The following is a 20228-nucleotide window of genomic DNA, read 5'->3' as shown; positions in this document are numbered from 1 at the left end:
CTCCTGCTCTGTGGCTCCTGCTGCTGCAGCTATTATGGTGAAGCTGTAACACAAGAACTCTGCTATATTGAACAGGAGAGTTTAAATACAGCATAACTGCTAATACTACTACTGCTACCACAACTGCTGCTGCCACTGCTACTACTAATATTTTACTGCTGCTCCTACTGCTGCTCCTACTACCTATAATAATAAGGAAGAGGATGTGAGCTGTGCCCTCACACTGTTCAGACTGGGGGTGTATCAGTGTATCAGTATCAGTTCAGCTCCACTGTGCTGTTAGAAAGTCTCAGTCACGCAGTCGGCTCCACACAGAGAGACACTGGGGCCACAGCTGGACGGGTTGGAACATCTGTGTGGACTGGAGCTGCGCAGGGACAGACTCAGGGTCTGAGGGACTCAACTGGAAGAGCTGCTGTCCAACAGGCTCAGTACATAGGGGACAATCACTGCTGAGCTTTTCTTTCTTTTTCATTTAAATTATTGATCACAGTCACAGGACAGCCAGTTCTTATTCAGTCCACCTTGTCTCTGTATTCCTGTGCTGACCTGAATGACCTCACTGCCTCCTTGAGCACAGGCTCTCCTCACACTGCCCTTGACCATGACCAGAAGACATTACTGTCTGGAGACACAACAACTCTGTGACTCACTGCAGGACACTAGTCATTGGACACTGCTTGACACCGACAGCAAGACAGGACCATATTCAAGACACCAGCCACTGGACACTGCCTGACACAGACAACAAGACAGGACCACATTCTGGACACCAGTCACTAGACACTTCCTGATACAGACAGCAAGAATTACAGGGCAATATATACATAATTGATTATCTTGATACTGATTTAAAATTATAATACTTTTCTACAATTTTTTTAGTTTAATATCTGATCTCTTCCTGCCCCTGCAGCACCTGCAGCCCTGCTGTCTGTATCTGTATCTGTGTTTCCTCCAGTGAGACACAGAGCTGCTCCTGTCTCTCCTCTCCTTCGCGCTGCTGGGAGTGTCTTCAGGGAGAGGAAACAGTGATGTGTCTCTGATATATATGGAGAAGACTGAAAGGGCCCTGTGTGATTGGCCGTTGCTCTGTGTGAGAGGTTCCTGCTGTCAGTCTGAAAAGGCAGTGCTGTGTGTGATTGGCGGGGTGGGGGGCTGTGTTGTTACTGGGGGTCTGGGGTGCGGAGCAGCAGCTCAGTTGCCCTGTGGGCTCAGGGGTGAAGACAGGGGTCTCAGCTGCGCTCTGTCCTGATGATGATGGAGAGCTGCGTGTCCATCTTCTCTCTTGCTGTCCTTGTGCTGCACAGCTCTGCCAGTAAGTGTCCAGTCTTCTCCTCTCCAAACAGACAACAAGTGCAATTAATATTTTAGATGAAAAAGTATTGTTTTAAATAGTTTGGGTTGCGAGGTCCAGACAGACAGACAGACAATAACTGGAATTAAAGTTTAGATGGAAAAGTAGCAAGAAGTGGGTAGAAAAATTAATAATTTACCTTAAAATGTGTCTGTATTTTTCAAAATAATTATGTATTTTTTTCTAAGTCTGTGTGTGCAGAAACATAATTAGTTGCTTAGAAACGTTTTAAGTTGAGATCTTTGTGTTTTATTTTAAATTCAGCTCTATAGGATTTTATTGAAATATTATTAAAATAATACATCTGAAATTATTAATATTATAATTAATTTTATTCTGATAGTATAATTCAGGGAAAAAAAGCTATTGCCTAGAACATTTTTTTTTAAAGCACTGTATGAATAATTTCATTTCCATCAATGTACAATCATATGGTTATAGTTTTAGATGGAAATGGAGCAAAAAATAATGGGAAAATGAGCGAATTTGGAAAATGGATAATTTATTTTAAATGAAACTGTGGTATTTTATCCAAATTTGTTCCAAATTACATTTTCTGGGCTTGTTAGTTCCAAAAAAGTTAACAATCTACAATAATTTTATTAATATTTATTTAGTATAATTTAATATAGGAAACATAATTAATATTTACACCATGGGTGCTACATGTACTCCACTCATCTCCCCAGTATACTTCAATTCAATTCAATTTATTTTTATATCATGACTTTCACAACAGGGTTGCCCCAAGGCACTTAATTTACTTAATTACTTGTCAGTTAATTCCATATTTACGTTGGTAATACACTACACTGTGTCAGGCTGGGTCAGGATTGGGTTATTAATTGCTGCCGTGTTAATCATCTATAGTAGCGGTTGGTCACAATCATCCTCTATTGATAATTTGTGAAAATATTTTGTGTGCTAATCTCTTAAAACATTATGTACAAATAATAACAATAATACAATTCTTCATATAGTAGCAGCAATTTGAGTGATTTGCTGGAACATGTGAGACATTCTTCATTTACGTGAAAACAGAAGATGTGTGAGCAATAAAGAAAAATAGTTCTATAATAATATTATACCATACAGGGTGAATCAGAAATATTTACCTGGGATGTTTATTGTTTTATTGTGCTGAACGTTGTACAAGCTATTATTACAGACTGGTGTATTAACAAATATTAGTGTGTTATTAAAGACTAGAGTATTATTAAGACACAGATATTTTATTATTACAGACAGAAATAGTAATAGAATAAGTGTGTTATTAAAGACTAGAATATTTTTGAGATTCTGATATTTTAGTATTAAAGACTGATGTTTTAATAGATAAACAGTAAGTGTGTTATTAACAACTAAATATTAAAGCATTTACGTGCGATAATTAAGACTGGAGTTTTAATGCTGTCATTATGTCACTTGTTTGTTCAAACAGTCACAACAAATGAATCTCACACAGCCTTAATCTGTCTTTTAGATGTGTGAGATTCATTTGTTGTGAAAACAAATATTTCCTCTGTTTTACAGGAATAGGTGTTCCATTGTGATAGGAAGTTATATAATTATGTTTTAAAAATGTAAAGTACTGGAGTGCTAGGACAATTGTAGTTTTTGAAGTGTTAAAATATTAGTACTATCTGGTTCATGTAGACTGGGTTTTCTGTGTTAAGAGATTGAAGAGGCATGCTGTAATGCAAATGAAACATTCTTTACTGATTTGAAAGTCAGAAAATGCAGAATGTAATAACAGTTGTAAAAATTGTTAGTATGGATGCTGCATTATTAGAAACTGGTGTCTTATTTGAAACTGAGGTGTAATAGCAATAATTTAAGAGCTACAGTAGAATGTCATATTATAACAAGAATTAAAAAATGGAAGTTGTGGTTTATGTTAATACAGGATTTGACTGCTATTTCACAGCTAATTAATTTAGTTTGTATTTTTAGATTTAATCTTAGTATCATAATAACGGGTTATTTTTGCATATTGCGACGTTTTAATAAGAATGTGTATTTGTTCTGTGTACATTAGAAATGTATAAAAATATGTAAGTATTTACGTAAGGGTAATGCCAATTAAATATGCTGATGGAAAAAAGAAACATTTTCTGGAATGCGAATACTATAGTTAAAACTTATGTCCTTTTACAAAAAAGTTGTCAATTTGTTTTAATCCCTCTGACCAGCACTACAGCTTGTGCAGTGAGGCATTGCAACTTTCCAATCACACAAAAGCTCGTTAGGTGAACTTTTACCCAATGAGGTCCAGGTGTAACAATGCTTGATCAGTACACCTTTAAAAAGGTCTTAATTCAAAGCTTAAGTCACTGCAAGATAAAGGCCACATTTCTTAGTTTTCTGTGCATTCCATAATGCCTCGAATGTCACCAGAAGCAAAGGAGAGGGCCATTGGCATGCTGCAGGCAGGCATGTCATATGCCCATATTGTCAGACACTATGGAGTAAGCCGTTCCACTGTGTCCCAACTGCAGAGAAGGTTTCAGCACACCAGCAGGACAGATGTCTGTCCAAGATCCGGTCACCCTCAAGTGACCAGACCAGAGCAGAACTGCCACATCAGACCATCTGAGAGATTGTTTCAGATCTACCACCTGTACTGCTGCTGAAACTGTCGGCAGACATAATGCCTGCATCAGTGACAGGAGAGTGAGGCTAAATGGTGCTGGCCTTAGAGCAAGGCGACCTGTCAGAGGCCCTCTGCTCACACCTTCTAGACGTCACACCCGACTGGCTTGGGCCAGACAGGGGCTGCGATGGACTCATCAGCAGTGGCATCAGGTCCTCTTCACGACTGAGTCACTCTTCAGCCTGTTCCATGCAGAAGGCCAGAGTGCGGAGGGGAGGTGTTGCATTTCTTTTTTCCATCAGTATATTTAGTTAATTAATATAATATGATTTAAGTTTTGAAATATTAAACAGGTAATCATGTAGAGATTCATAACTGCAGGACTTTTTAGCAGTTTTTCAACATCACAATCATACAATGACTGTCAGTATCAGTGTTTGTGAAACCCCTCTTGTCACAGGAGCTGGGACAGACCAAAAATATAGTAATTAAAGCCACTGTCCATTGAGGTACCGATATCTCCCAAAAACTAGGAACACAGTCATTAAATCTACTGACCGGTGTGTTGATGTGTTGACCACAGCTCATAGGAACACAGGGAAACAGTCATTACAGTCGCTGTCCACTATAGTGACCATAGCACCAAGAAGGAACACAGTCATTACAGTCACTGTTGACTATAGTAAGCACACCATACAGAAACTGGGGCACACAGTCATTGTTGCCACTGACTGCTGTAATGACCATAAGTTAAAAAGTTGCTTTGACATCAGCTATATAACCCTGCAATTGACACCTGGAAACCCCCTCAGAAGGTGTGAGCCTGGCCAGTTCCTGGATGGGTTGCCTCCTGGGAAAGTTAAAGTTGCTGCTGGAAGAGGTTTTAATGGGACCAGTAAGGGGGCATTCATTCTATGGTCAGTGTGAGTCCTAACACACCAGTATAGTGATGGAGACACTCTACTGTAAAAAACACAATGTTTTTAACATGGGACGTAAAAACTCTTTATTGTCTATGGTTATTGAAAGTCCCAGGGTGTATCTTGAGAAGAGAAGAGGTGTTTTCCCCCTTTGTCTTGGCCAACTCTCACTCTGGCCTTCATGAAACATGGTCTACTTATAATCCCCATCTATGATTTGGCTTCACAACTCCGTTCTCCTTCCCACTGAGAACTGATGTGTGGTGAGTGTACTGGCTGCTGTTGCATCATCCTGGTGGTGGTGGAGGGGAGTCCCCATTACCTGTAAAGAACTTTGAGTAGAGTGTTGTAAGAGGACCAGAGGAAGGGTCATCCAGGACAGGTATTTTAGGAACGATCTGCTCACAATGCTTGACTTGGACCTGACCAGCCGTAGTGATCACAGTTTCCAGAAATGCTTAAACACTGCTTCAGCTGTTTGAAGTCATACAGTCATTACAGCTGTCCACTGTCTACCGTGGTGACAATAGCTCCCAAAATCCAAGTAACACAAGTCCCAGCACTTTGACATCATGAAGTCGTTATAACCAAGGTCCAGTGCAGTAACCCCAGCTCCCAGAACCACTACAACACAAGTCACAGATTTCTGATGTCATATAGTCACTGTCTGCTGTCATGACAACAGCTCCTGGATTATAGAAAAAATGTAGCAATAATTCAATTTTTTCAAACATACAATTCAACCTTTTTCTCTCATGTCAATGACATTAGTTGTGTGAGTCAGTGTGTGTATTAATCAGTTTGTCTGTCTCTCCAGACATTGTGTTATTAGATCCTGTCCTCTCTTTCCAGGCAGCACTGATGTGAGGTTGGTGAACGGTGCCAGTCCCTGTGAGGGGACAGTGGAGATTCATCGCAGTGGACAGTGGGGGACGATTGATGACAGTGGCTGGGATCTGGATGATGCTGCAGTGGTGTGCAGACAGCTGGGCTGTGGATCTGCTGTTTCAGCACCAGGAGGAGCTCAGTTTGGACAAGGATCAGGATCAGTCCTGCTGAGTCACATCTCCTGCAAAGGGTCAGAGTCTGCGCTGAGGGACTGTGGCTCGCGATCAACAGTTTATTCCCACAATTATGATGTTGGAGTAATCTGTTCAGGTAACAGCCTGCATTCAACAATGAATATTATCTTATAAAAAATACATCTCTCTCGGTTAAATAATAAGAGATAAAACATTAAATATAACAATAATGTAATACTATTTAGAAATGTGAGGAGTTCATTTATCTTATTTTATTTTTCTTCCAGTAGCTCTTTAATCCAGGGACCTCTTTCTTTCTCAGACCTTTGTTAAAGGAAAGCAGGGTTTTGGCTACAACCAAATTGTTAGGTATCTTGTTCCAGACCCCCAGAACCTTTTGTGTAAAGAGCTACATCCTGTTTCCACTTTTAAATGTTTCCACTTCTGTCCTCTGCACCTTGTTTCTCTGACGTCCACAGGGTTGACATTGCCATGGCCCATGTCATGAGGATTTCTAAATACATATGTCAGTTTCCCTCTCTCCTGAAGACTAGAAAGGTGTTGTTCCTTCAGCCTGTCAGTGTAGAATATCCCTTAATACCCCAATATGTATCTGGTTATCCTTTTATGGACTGATACTAGTGTAGCGGTTTATTTTGTTTTTCCTAAGCGGTGACCAGAATTGCACCACAGTGTCAGGGGATAAAGTTACAGAGACACTGGCCAAAAGGGATCAGCTAGTGCCTGTTTGTTAACATGAAGTGACTGATGTCCCTCAAGTGACTTAAAAAAGGATAAAATATGACCCACATGTTGTCATTTGGGCTGCATACTCTAGTGTGTTAATTTCATTAAACAGTGCTGAATTGGTCAGATCTGCATATTAATATCTGTTGTATCTCTGCTACAACAGATGTTCTACTTGTCTCAGAATTGCTTCATAATCTGCTTTCTGTAAATTTGTGAGATTGGTCTCAACCTGTTCAGTTTCAAAATGTACTTTAAAGCACACCATATTATTATTGCAGTTCCATAATTATTCTCACTTTTGTTACTCTCTGTCTTGATTGTTAAAAAAATAGATTTAAATAAGCATTTCCTCTTGTAGATTCTCTAACCAACTGGACAAGAAAGCTGTCACTATCCATCTTCCATTTTGTTTTCTGTTCCTACATTTCTTATAGGTTTTTTCTAATCTACATATATGGGGAAAGTTAAAGTCTCTCATAAAATCCATGTCTTCAAAATAAATTCTTAATTTCATTACACAGTGTTGGAATATTATTAACCGCAGTTATTTCTCTGTGGCATATGCCTACTGTTATTTAGCATTTGATGTATGTGTGAGACGTACTGTAGCCTGGTGTCACAGGGTCGAGGTGCTGACAGCTGTATGCCACCACAATTTTGAAGAGCAGCCTAGCAGAACACAGCTGCTAGTGTGTTAGTGCTGCGCCAAGGAGCCTGGCTCTCAGAGAGAGTGATGCACCAAGGAGCTGGAGAAGGCTCTGAAACACAAACAGGCTCAGTCATTGCCTTTTTGGACCACTGGTAAGGTAATGAGGGAGGTAGAGCAGTTCAGGACAAATGGGTCCTACTGGAAGAGGGTTTGCATTGCTACTACCCCACAAGGGGATTAGTGTGACAGGCAGCTGTCCATGTCTCTCTGCTCTGAGACCTCGGGCATGACCTTGGAGGAGATTACAGAGCAGAACGAGGTAAGAAAACAATTATACCACTGAGGTGTAGCCTAGGGTATTGTGAGCAATGGGATTAGAGATCGTCAGTTAGGTTAATGATTAGAGGGAAGTGTGGTCACCACGAATCCTGTTCTCCAAAGATGGGATTTTGATGATACCCATATTCTTGAAGCAGAGTGAGTAAAAATGAGCCAACAGTCTGTGTTGACTACATGCACCCACCTGGATCAGTGCCCTATTTGGCATATCAATGTGTTAACACATCCAGTATGTTGTTCACAGAATGAAATTTGTAGTTTTCCTTACCCTGGATTTTGTAGATCTACTGAGAAAATCTAGTGATGTTCTTCTCTTTGTTGCCAATGTGTCTGAATTTCACACCTTTAAGAATGTTATTTATAACAATATGATTTACACCAATATCATTTGTACCTGCATTGAAAGGAACAGGGTTACTGGTCACTGGCCTTAGCTAAGAGTCTTCTGACTTTACAGACAACATCAGTCACCTTTATTCCAGGGAGATATCACACTGTGGTCATCTCACATCTCTGATGCAGTCTCAATAGTGCTGATCTAAAGAATATATTCAGAACCAGCTGACTAATGACTCTGTCCTGGTCAGTATGGATAGTTTCAGGACCAGTTGACTGAGAGACTCTGGTCTGGTCAGTGGTCTTGTCTGGTCCTGGTCAGGATGTAAAGTTTCAGGACTAGCTGATTAAGGGTTCTCTGTCCTGGTCAGTGTGGACAGCTTCAGGTTCCAGCTGAGTGAGGGACTCTCTCCTTGTCAGTGTGGACATTTTCAGGACAGGCTGACTGAGGGACTCTGTTGTGGTCTGTGTGGACAGTTTCAGGACCAGCTGTTTAATAATAATAATAATTGCTTACACTTATATAGCGCTTTTCTGGACACTCCACTCAAAGCTCTTTACAGGTAATGGGGACTCCCCTCCACCACCACCAATGTGCAGCATCCACCTGGATGATGCGACGGCAGCCATAGTGCGCCAGAACGCTCACCACACATCAGCTATCAGTGGGGAGGAGAGCAGAGTAATGTAGCCAATTCATAGAGGGGGATTATTAGGAGGCCATGATTGGTAAGGGCCAATTGGAAATTTTGGGCAGGACACCGGGGTTACACCCCTACTCTTTTCAAGAAGCTCCCTGGGATTTTTAATGACCACAGAGAGTCAGGACCTCGGTTTTACGTCTCATCCGAAGGACGGCGCCTGTTTACAGTATAGTGTCCCCGTCACTATACTGGGACATTAGGACCCACATGGACCGCAGGGTGAGTGCCCCCTGCTGGCCCCACTAACACCTCTTCCAGCAGCAACCTTAGTTTTTCCCAGTGTTTGACTGTTAAAGCAGACTGAATGACTCTCTCCTGGTCAGTGAGGACTGCTTAAGGTCCAGCAGACTGAGAGACTCTATCCTAGTCACTCTGAACGGTTTCAGGACAGGCTGACTGCGGGACTCTATACTGGTCATTGTGGACTGTGTAAAGCCTAGCTGACTGAGAAACTCTATCCTGGTCATTGTGGACAGCTTCAGCACCAGCTGACTGATGGACTCCATCCTTGTCAGTATGGACAGTTTCAGGTCCAGCTGACTGGGGGGCTCTATCCTGGTCAGTGTGGACAGTTTCAGGTCCAGCTGACTGACGGACTCTCTCCTGGTCAGTGTGGACAGTTTCAGGTCCAGCTGACTGAGAAACTCTATCCTGGTCAGTTTGGACAGTTTCAGGAACAGCTGACTGATGGACTCTATCCTTGTCAGTGTGGACAGTTTCAGGTTCAGCTAAATAAGGAACTCTGTCCTGGTCAGTGTGGACAGTTTCAGGTCCAGCTGATTGACAGTTAAAGCAGACTGAGGGACTCTATCCTTCAGTGTGGGCAGTTTCAGGTCCAGCTGACAGAGGGACTCTGTTCTAGTCAGTGTGGACAGTTTCAGTTCCAACTGACACATGGACTCTATCCTGGTCAGTGTGGACAGTTTCAGGACCGGCTGACTGAGGGACTCTGTTCATGTCAGTGTGGACATTTTCAGGTCCAGCTGACTGAGGGACTGTTCTGGTCAGTGTTTAGAGTTTCAGGACCAGTTGTTTGACAGTTACAACAGACTGAGAAATTCCATCCTGGTCAGTGTGGACAGTTTCAGGACCAGATGTCTCAGAGGAATCTATGAGGGGGTACCCAATTCCCTGTATAAAGATTACAAACATTAATCTTCTTTACAACTAAAAGCATTCAGTTTTTGAACAATCTAAAAATGTTTGCAGGTAGAGATATTAATGTTGTCTGACTCTTTGGAAGGTACTCTTTTTTGGTTGGTTTAACCTTATAGTACTGTAGGAGTGCACAATTTGTATTCCAATTTGTAGGAATACAAATTGAATGTTATTTTGAGTTATGGTGTTGGACTATTCTTGTATTTGTTGTGAGCTCATGATGTGCAAGACAAATTCCCTTTGAAGAAACAACGTTCCAGGATAGACAGTTGCACTAGCAGTTCCAGTCTGTGACAACTCACAGTGCCAGTCTGTGGTCTTGTCCAGAGTGTCTGTGAGTGCCGAGTTCAGACAGTCCTGCTCTAGCAGTTCCAGGCTGTGGTAGTCCTGGTCTGTCAGTGTCCAGGTCATACAGTCCTGCTCTAGCAGTCCCAGGCTGTGGTAGTCCTGGTCTGTCAGTGTCCAGGTCATAAAGTCCTGCTCTAGCAGTCCCAGGCTGTGACAGTCCTGGTCTTGTCCTGAGTGTCTGTCAGTGCCCAGGTCAGACAGTCCTGCTCCACCAGTGCCAGGCTGTGACAGTCCTGGTCTTGTCCTGAGTGTCTGTCAGTGCCCAGGTCAGACAGTCCTGCTCCACCAGTGCCAGGCTGTGACAGTCCTGGTCTTGTCCTGAGTGTCTGTCAATGCCCAGGTCAGACAGTCCTGCTCCAGCAGTGCCAGGCTGTGACAGTCCTGGTCTTGTCCTGAGTGTCTGTCAGTGCCCAGGTCAGACAGTCCTGCTCCAGCAGTGCCAGACTGTGACAGTCCTGGTCTTGTCCAGAGTGTGTGTCAGTGCCCAGGTCAGACAGTCCTGCTCCACCAGTGCCAGGCTGTGACAGTCCTGGTCTTGTCCAGAGTGTGTGTCAGTGCCCAGGCCAGGCTGTGACAGTCCTGGTCTTGTCTAGAGTGTGTGTCAGTGCCCAGGTCAGACAGTCCTGCTCCAGCAGTGCCAGACTGTGACAGTCCTGGTCTTGTCCAGTGTGTGTGTCAGTGCCCATTTCAGACAGTCCTGCTCAAGCAGTGCCAGGCTGTGACAGTCCTGGTCTTGTCCAGAGTGTGTGTCAGTGCCCAGGTCTGACTGTCCTGCTCCAGCAGTGTCAGGCTGTGACAGTGCTGGTCTTGTCCAGAGTGTGTGTCAGTGCCCAGGTCAGACAGTCCTGCTCCAGTCTCTGAACTGTGTGAAACCTGGAGGGAGAGACGTGCTGTATGAGAATCTACTGTTCTAAAGTTTTTATTTGTTCCATGGGTGGTTCTCTTTTCAGCAGTTCAGTAATATCTATGGACATGCTGAGCAGCAGGACTTATAATAATAGTTTAAATGCTTAATTTGTTGGATCTGGAGCTGAGTCTCATATGGTCAAGACACCAGTCTGAATGCTGACCTGTGTCTCAGCTGATTCTGGGAAAAGTTTGACAGATTTTCAATGGACTCCTCAGCAGTATCTATGGCCCTGGTGATGACAAAGAGAAAGACTTAAGAATCCTGCACTCAGACACACCTACACCAGTCATTCTGTGTGTACTAGTCTCTTTCATTTCTTACTCAAGAGCTGTAATAAGACCTCTGTGACAGAGTGGGTTTTCGGGCTGCCTTTTCGCCCAGTGTAGGGTTGATACTTCTAGTAGAAGCAGAGAGCTGACACACAGTCTATGAGACACCATAAACCAAAGATTTTTAATATTGTAGTAATAAATGTTTCTGCTGGAGGGAACGTGAGAGACCTGTCAAACTCTCAAAACCCCGGCAGCATCATATCCAAGGAAAGGGAACAGGCTGATTTGATCATTTAACAAGATGTTTTTGTATTTTTTATTGGATGTTTTCTTTTTTATTGGACAGCCTGTTGTAGTGAAAATCTTTATCGAGACTCAGGAGTATGGATATTTTTTAGTTTGATTTAATGCAGCTCATCTAGAGGAAGCTCAATTGGATTCACTTGAGTAGATTTAAACCCAGCAAAGTACCTCCAGATTTGACAGTCTTATGAGCTACCACATCCCAAGAGCTACAGAATACAGGCTTTGTACAACTTGTACACGTTGTCTGATGATTTTAATTGTTGCTAAAGCTTCATATCTCAAGGTAGATCTGGGTATGAGGCTTCAGTTTCTCTGACTGCTGTTGAGACCCCAGGAGCTGCTCCTACTGTCTGTCTAGATCTCAGTCCTGCTTCATTCTCTCTCAAGATCTCAGGTCTGTACAGAGTCCAGTCCAACTCTCTGACAGCCCCTCTGCACCCCCTCCTGGATGAGAGGGTGCTGTGACTATGTAAAATTATCTCAAATTAAAAAAGTTTAATTTAACGATTTATGTCTCTGAGCATTTAGAAATGTTACAGAAACTTTTAGACTGAATAAAAAAAGATGTTTTCAAGCTGTTTTAAGTTTAGAATTAAAATATTTAATACAGAAGATCTACACATAGTTATCTCTTTAATTTACTGTATCATGTTACGCACACTGTTAATGTGCTTTAATACTGCTACAATTTGTCAAATGCTTTGTGTATACATCTGTCACATGTCTGATCAAGTCTATTGTACTGGACGTAGATGTATGTGTCCCTAACTGTAAATCTAGACTGAGATTACAACTAGCAGGCATATCTGTCACACCAGAGTAGAATGAGACACATCAAACACACAGAGGGTTCACTCTGGTGTTTTTAATGAAGTAAATACTAGAAAGGAAACTAATAAGAACCTTAGTTTATATTTTGCGCCCTTGTGAAGATTAAGTGTTAATGTCTCTTCAGGTACAGGAGTGCGGTTAGCAGGGGGCAGGAGTCTCTGCTCTGGCAGAGTCGAAGTTCTGCGAGGGACGTCCTGGGGTACGATCTGTGAGGCCGACTTTGACATGAAGGACGCGGAGGTCGTCTGTCGCCAACTAGACTGCGGATTTCCGGCACAGCTGCTGAGAGGGGCTCATTTCGGAGAGGGGCAGAGGCTGATCAGGACAGAGGAGATCCAGTGTTGGGGAAATGAGACCAGAATCCATGACTGTCCCACCTCAACCAGGGAGCATCAGAGCTGCACTCACAGCAGTGACATCAGCCTGGTCTGTACAGGTGAGAGCACTGCTGTCTATACTGATCCCCAGCTGTATAAACACTTCAATATCTCACTCTGAGCTGTTCTCACAGCAATGAGATCGGCCTGGTCTGTACAGGTGAGAGCACTGCTGTCTATACTGATCCCCACTTATGTAAATACTTCAGTATCTCACGCTGGGCAGTGTGGGCTAATTAGCTCTCTTCATCATAGCTTTGCCCACTAACCTTTGAGAGCATTGTCTGTTCTACAGTGACATCATCTTTTTTAATTAAATACCTAAAGACAAAATGGCAAAAGTCATTAGTGTGTATGTCCTTGCTTTTTTGAAGGTATTTAGTAATTTTAAGACATTTCAATTTGCACATGTTTTATTTGTTTGTCTTTTGCATTTCGGGCCACCGTATATTGCACCCCAAACTAATATCTTTGGATCAGTCAGCGAGCTGCAGCAGGCAGTGGCCTTGTGGTCATGTGATTTCCACATTGCTTGATTCATCTTTGTTTGTCACAGTGTGACAGATAATTACTCTTGTGTACTGAAGTTAAATATTCAATAAGTATGTGTAACTATGAGAAGTTATTGTACAATGAACACACTGTTAAAATCAACCATTATAACACTGCATTCATACTATACAGCTCCTGACTCCCCCGTCCTTTGTATAAAGTCTAGAGTGGTGTTAATGTTCTACAGCTCCTGAGTCACCTGTTCTGTCTGCAGAATACAGTGGCTACAGGCTGATGGGCGGCCCTGACTCCTGTTCTGGCCGGGTGGAGCTGCAGTACCGCGGTGAATACAGGACAGTGTGTGACCTGTACTGGGACCTGAGAGACGCCAGTGTTCTCTGCCAGCAGCTGGGCTGTGGGGAGGCTGTAGCAGCTCCAGGACAGGCCTGGTTTGGACCAGGCAGTGGATCAAGGGGGGTTGATGTGTTTGACTGCCGGGGCAATGAGACACATCTCTCTCAGTGTGCTGTCTCTTCATGGGGCAGAGTGGCTTGCTCTCACAGGCAGGACACTGGAGTCATTTGTTCTAGTAAGAACCAATACATATTTACATTTTCAGAATTAATTAAAGCTTCAAAAAAAGATCAGTAGGAGGTCAAATCCAAATCTCTCCCAGTTACTAATGAAGCAGCCAAATCCATTTACCTCCAAGTCAGCTACACCAGTCCAACAGTTCAAGGTGCCACTGAAAGCAGTCCTCTTACTGGAATCACCAAGCCTCCCTTCCTTTTCAAACTGTCCTGACTTCCAGCACAACCATGGTCACCTCTCACCCAGACCTTTATTCCCATAATCCTCTCTCATTTCCACAGAGGTCCAGCACAACTTCTCAAGACCTCAAGACCACCCTTCATTCCATGATTTCCTCCATCCTTATCTGCTTTCTCTTTTCCTTCCATTACCCACCTCTTCATGCTCTTCTACAGGAGCCTGCCCTGCAGCTAATTCCAGCTCCACCCTCCTTGTGTTATCAAACACACAAGTCAGTCCACATTCACATTCCTCATTCATAGCCCTGCAGTTTGTGCACCATCTAGTGTCCCAGTCACCTGCTGAGGTGCTGAGAATCCCTCCATCCCCTTACATGTGGGCTCAACTGACCTGCCCAGCACTGGCACATCCTCTTCAACCATGAGGAAGCTGCTGCACGAATGCAGCTGAAGTGAAGGAAGGGAAACTAAAAAAGATGTGCAGAGTTGTGGGCAGCCAGCCAGAATTTACACTGAACAGAGAGGAAGTGTGAGATTAGGACTCGATGTCTTGCCAAATGTCTGAAACCATTTTGAAAATTATTAGGAATATGTTTATGACAATATGTTCTGATTTAATAAACTGGGGTGTGTCATGCTAATTTTATATGAAAAAAAATGTTGTTCCTGATAACCCTTCTGTTATTATTCTGATGTGTGAATGACAGTAAACATGATGATTCATTTTTACAGATTCCTCCCTGTCAGCTCTAGACGGTGGAGTCCGGCTGTTAGGAGGAAAGAGTCACTGTGATGGCCGGGTGGAGGTTCACTACAACAGCACCTGGGGGAGACTCCTCCAGCACTCCTGGGGCTACAGAGAGGCCTCTGTGGTCTGCAGACAGCTGGGCTGTGGCTCAGTGGTGCAAATATACAACTCCTCTGTGTATGAGACAGGCGACAGTGCTGTGTGTCTAACAGGTATTCAGTGCTCTGTAGTAATAATAATAATAATAATTGCTTAGACTTATATAGCGCTTTTCTTGACACTCCACTCAAAGCGCTTTGCAGGTAATGGGGACTCCCCTCCACCACCACCAGTGTGCAGCCCCACCTGGATGATGCGACGGCAGCCGTATTGTGCCAGAACGCTCACCACACATCAGCTATTAGTGGGGAGGAGAGTAGAGTAATGAAGCCAATTCGTAGTGGGGTATTATTAGGAGGCCATGATTGGTAAGAGCCAATGGAAAATTTGGCCAGGACGCCGGGGTTACACCCCTACTCTTTTCGAGAAGAACCCTGGGATTTTTAATGACCACAGAGAGTCAGGACCTTGGTTTTACATCTCATCCGAAGGACAGCACCTGTTTACAGCATAGTGTCCCCGTCACTATACTGGGGCATTAAGATCCACATGGGCCGCAGGGTGAGCACCCCCTGCTGGCCCCACTAACACCTCTTCCAGCAGCAACCTTAGTTTTTCCCAGGAGGTCTCCCATCCAGGTACTGACCAGGCTCACACCTGCTTAGCTTCAGTGGGTTGCCTGTTGTTGAGTTGCAGGGTGATACAGCTGCTGGCTAGTACAAGTCTATAACTCCTCTCTGTATGGGACAGTGACAGTGTGTCTGACAGGTATTCAGTGTTCCGGGGATGAGTCTCACCTGGTGAACTGCAGTTCTCCACAGACAGTCAACTGCAACACTGGACAGGATGTTGCCCTGCTCTGCTCAGGTAGGAGCCATTCAAAGTATTTTTTTTTATTTTTAACATATGCACATTGATATGTAGGACATAAAACACAAACCCTAAAATATTTGTCACAGAATTTAACAACTGGACCTGTGAACAACAGTTAATATATTATATGAAGTAATATTTGTTTTTATTTTAAGTCCATTAATATGGACTGGTAATAAACCAGGGATAAATGTTTGACATTTTGAGTATAATTGTAGAAGAGATTCCATATATTGTTCAATCCAGTCATCCCTTTCTGTAGAGATACAGTGTTTAGTCATCAGGTTAATGCACTGCAGACCACAGATGTGAGGCCTGTAATTCAAATTCATTAAGATCTCCTTTCTTGCAGTTGTGAGCAACAGAGATGAAAACTGAGAATATTTGCGTGACAAGTCAATAGATTAATTAAAACATATGGGAACAATGAAAGCTTACAGCCTAAAGAAAATAAACATTTTATCTATTTCTTTTTTTGAAAAAGAATGATTGATAGGCAATACCGGAAGGTATGGATGTAGATGCACTTACTACATCATGAGCAGAGTATTGAAAAGTACTGGTTCATTAGGTCCATAAGAAACCTCTTTAGTTGTATTACTGATATGTAATGTTTTATATTGAATGATCTGGACTTCCATGGATATGACAGGAAAGTAACTATTAAAACATTCAGATTCCTAACAACTGTATTGGAGAGAGAGTCTCAGGTTGTCACAGAATCCAGGGGCAATTTCTGGCTGGAAGGATCTTAAGCATCTTGGGGTGCAATATCTTGCTTAGTATAGACAACAGAGGTCTGGTTCAGATTTGAATTGAAGCTTATCCATTGGGTATTACTTTGAGTCTGAATCATCAGATTTCTTCTGTCTTACTGTGTGTACTCACTCAAAAGAAATATGCATAACACATTTCATTTTTCTTTCTTCAGAATTATTTTTTTCATGTTGTGGCACTCTGAGAAAGCTGAGAATGTAGGCCTGGTCCTGTGACTCTACTACCTTGGATAGAAATTTGAGACAGATTGAAAAATATTTAAAAAATCATCAAAAATCTGCATATTTTTTTATGGAGACACAACCTGAAATGTTTTTTCACCTTCCAAAAATATATTAAAAAATAAAAAATATAAAAAACACTGGCAGAGCTAGATAGTGTATACAGTATATAGCACTTAAGCAGTAAAAAAAAAAGGTTCTTACTAACTGATCGCTAATCAGAATCTGATTGATCTTCACTTCACTAACAGGCTGACAAAGAAAAGTAAAGAAAAGCTTGGCTTTTGCTCAGAATTGCCCTGAACATCTGTAATAATAATAATAATAATAATAATTGCTTACACTTATATAGCGCTTTTCTGGATACTCCACTCAAAGCGTTTTACAGGTAATGGGGACTCCCCTCCACCACCACCAGTGTGCAGCTCCCACCTGGATGATGCGATGGCAGCCATAGTGCGCCAGAACGCTCACCACACATCAGCTATCAGTGGGGAGGAGAGCAGAGTAATGAAGCCAATTCATAGAGGGGGATTATTAGGAGGCCATGATTGGTAAGGGCCAATGGGATATTTGCCAGGACACCGGGGTTACACCCCTACTCTTTTTGAGAAACTCCCTGGGATTGTTAATGACCACAGAGAGTCAGGACCTCGGTTTTAACCCTAACCCTAACCCTAATCTCCCTAAGCCTGTGAATGGTCAGACATCGCTGACTGACAGCTATTTCTGTCTGTTCAGATTTTCTGTAGGCAGTCACTTTGATAATAGGCTACAAATCCATAGTTTTCCCCTTCTTATAGAAAACGTTTCCCTTATAACTCTATAATATGAAATCCTCTATAATGCAATCAGAGATTTACCCTGCATCCTAAATTAACAGAACAGCATTAATATGATGCCCAAAAGTGAATGAAAAACTACTGTGGTGCCCCAGGGGGGAATAGGTTTATGTAATAGTTGCGAAAGTACTCAGACCACACTCTCTTCTCTTATTTTCATGAAGTTTTCTCCATTTCTTCCGTTCGTCTGTCTTCCAAGCCAGTCCGCAATCCGTTTTCTCTATCCGTATTCAGTCCGTGTTCCAGAAGTCCATAAAATCCCACAAATCCGCGCCGAGTCCAAATCACTAACCGTAAGCCATTATCCTTTATTTATTCCGTAAATCCGTTGCCCTTAACTCTTTTTCCACACCAACCAAAACTCCACGATCTCCTCCAAAACGCATTCACCTACTGGCTTCAGCACCGGTTCACTGTTTCCAGGCCATATATATTTTGTCTCCTGATGAGACCCACCTGCGTCTCGTTGTCTTTCAGACCGAGTTCTTTTCATCTGCGGGTCAGCTGGTTTCTCTTAGCGGCCATCTTGGTTAGGTCTAAGTCAAGTATAGTGAGCAGATCGTTCCTAAAATACCTGTCCTGGATGACCCTTCCTCTGGCCCTCTTACACTACTATATTTCTATTCTAAACCTCCATCACAAACTAGGAGAGAATGTCTTCAGCCTGAGGATTGCACAATATTGAAAACCAGGATCTTCTTAAATTACAAGACTGAGAGCTCTCTTAAACAAGGTTCACATTATTTAACAAGAATCTGAACTCCAGTTCTTTTCATCTGACATGCTTCTTCTCTCTTTCTTCCTCCTGTTACCTCTCTCTACTCTGTCTTTTCTTATATTTCATCCAGTGAATTTCGACTCATGACAATTCTAATGACGAGGTAGAGTAAACCAAAAGATTCCCTTTGTTCTTCTGTGCTTACCAGTCCTGCATCTTTCTAAACTACTATATTTTACACTCTTAACTTTTTTTTCTAATAACCTAATGTTAGCTTTAATGGCACCACACCAGCCACAATGATATATGTCTCTATATCACTGGGTATTGTCTCTCCTAGCTCAGTGCTCCCTCAGGCTGGTAGAGGTAGGAGGGGATTGTGTCAGTAATGTTTATAGATATGTGTCTGTATCACTGCATACTGTCTCTCTCCTAGCCCAGCGCTCCCTCAGGCTGGTTGGGGCAGGAGATGATTGTGCTGGGAGGTTGGAGGTTTCTCACAATGGCTCCTGGGGGACAGTCTGCGATGACTCCTGGGACCTGGCAGACTCTCAGGTGGTGTGCAGGCAGCTCCAGTGTGGGACGGCCCTCGGTGCCCCAGTGCCAGCCTCCTTCAGCCAGGGAACTGGACCCATCTGGCTGGACGAGGTGGGCTGCCTGGGGAACGAGTCGTCTCTGTGGGAGTGTCCCTCAGCAAGGTGGGGACAGCATGACTGTGGACACAAGGAGGATGTGAGAATCCTGTGCTCAGGTAAGCGAGCTAAAAAAATAATCCATATTCTAGAATTCCACATTGTGGATATGGTTTACATTAAGAGTGTTTAAATATATCTTATTGAGAAAAATTCAATTCAGTACAATTCAGTTTTATTTGTATTTTTACAACGGACATTGTCACAAAGCAGCTTTACAGATTTCCAGGCCTGAACCCCCAGTGAGCAATCCTAAGGCGACAGTGGCAAGGAAAAACTCCCCTAGACTAAAGCAGGAAGAAACCTTGAGAGGAACCAAGGCTCGAAAGGGGGAGCCTATCTGTCACACCCAGTACACCTAGAGGGCACTCCACTTCTGTCCTGTTCCTAGTTCCCTGTGATTATTCATGTCTTTCTGGTGTGTCTTGTTGTGTAGCCTATTTACTTCCTGCTTCTGCTCTGCTCCTCGCTTAGCATTGAGGTTCGGATGTCCTGAGACCCACCTAGCTCCAGGTCACTCCTGTTCATGGCCTGAGGGCGTAGGTTTCTATACGGCATTTCCTGAACAGCTGAGCCCGTCCTGCTGCTACGCATAGGGTCTATTTTTGCTGGCCAGCACCGGGTTAATTAAAATGAACAGATATGAAAGTCATCTATATTATTTTACATGGTGGAAAAGCAGACTGGTATTTTTAGTTCAGTAATGTATGGTAAAGTCCAGAAATGTCCGGAATGTTCAGTAGTTTCCTTTGGTTGAAATTTCTCTGGGAGGTTGAGTTCGACAGGTAGAAGGAGCTGGATTCTGGGCCTGGGCTTCCAAAAAGTCCACCTCAGATTGGATGGATAGAAAAGAAATAAAGTGAATGACAATGAAAGCAGAAATTGGTAGGTTGCATGGCTTGCTTTTCCTAAATATATATCGTAAGGCTAGACTGAACAAATATGTTTTTGACTCAGATTTGAACATTGGGAGTGCGTCTTCATTCCACACATCTGCGGGGAGGCTATTCCAGAATTGGGGAGCTCTATAAGAAATTGCTCTGTTGCCAGCTGTGACTTTTTTAATTCCAGGAACAACTAGGTAACCTGCTCCTTGTGATTGAAGTGTACGAGAGGGATTATAA

General features: G+C 42.9%; 1 protein-coding gene across 1 annotated transcript in view; it reads left to right on the top strand.

Moving 5' to 3' along the window:
- The first annotated feature begins 1260 nt into the window (after positions 1-1260).
- Positions 1261-20228, top strand: part of LOC148825756 (antigen WC1.1-like) — a 60196-nt gene continuing 41228 nt past the window's right edge. Inside the window, exons 1-8 of the mRNA XM_088926340.1 lie at positions 1261-1318; positions 4534-4632; positions 5723-5948; positions 12597-12931; positions 13639-13953; positions 14867-15094; positions 15750-15848; positions 18849-19163. Coding sequence (XP_088782466.1) covers positions 1261-1318; positions 4534-4632; positions 5723-5948; positions 12597-12931; positions 13639-13953; positions 14867-15094; positions 15750-15848; positions 18849-19163 — 1675 coding nt within the window. The remainder of the gene's footprint in view (positions 1319-4533; positions 4633-5722; positions 5949-12596; positions 12932-13638; positions 13954-14866; positions 15095-15749; positions 15849-18848; positions 19164-20228) is intronic.

This window comes from Atractosteus spatula, chromosome 10 (genome assembly GCF_055471065.1).
Source record: "Atractosteus spatula isolate fAtrSpa1 chromosome 10, fAtrSpa1.hap1, whole genome shotgun sequence".
Lineage (NCBI taxonomy): Eukaryota > Metazoa > Chordata > Actinopteri > Semionotiformes > Lepisosteidae > Atractosteus > Atractosteus spatula.
The sequence above is the reverse complement of the archived record's forward strand: the minus strand, read 5'-3'. Positions and strand labels throughout refer to the sequence as shown.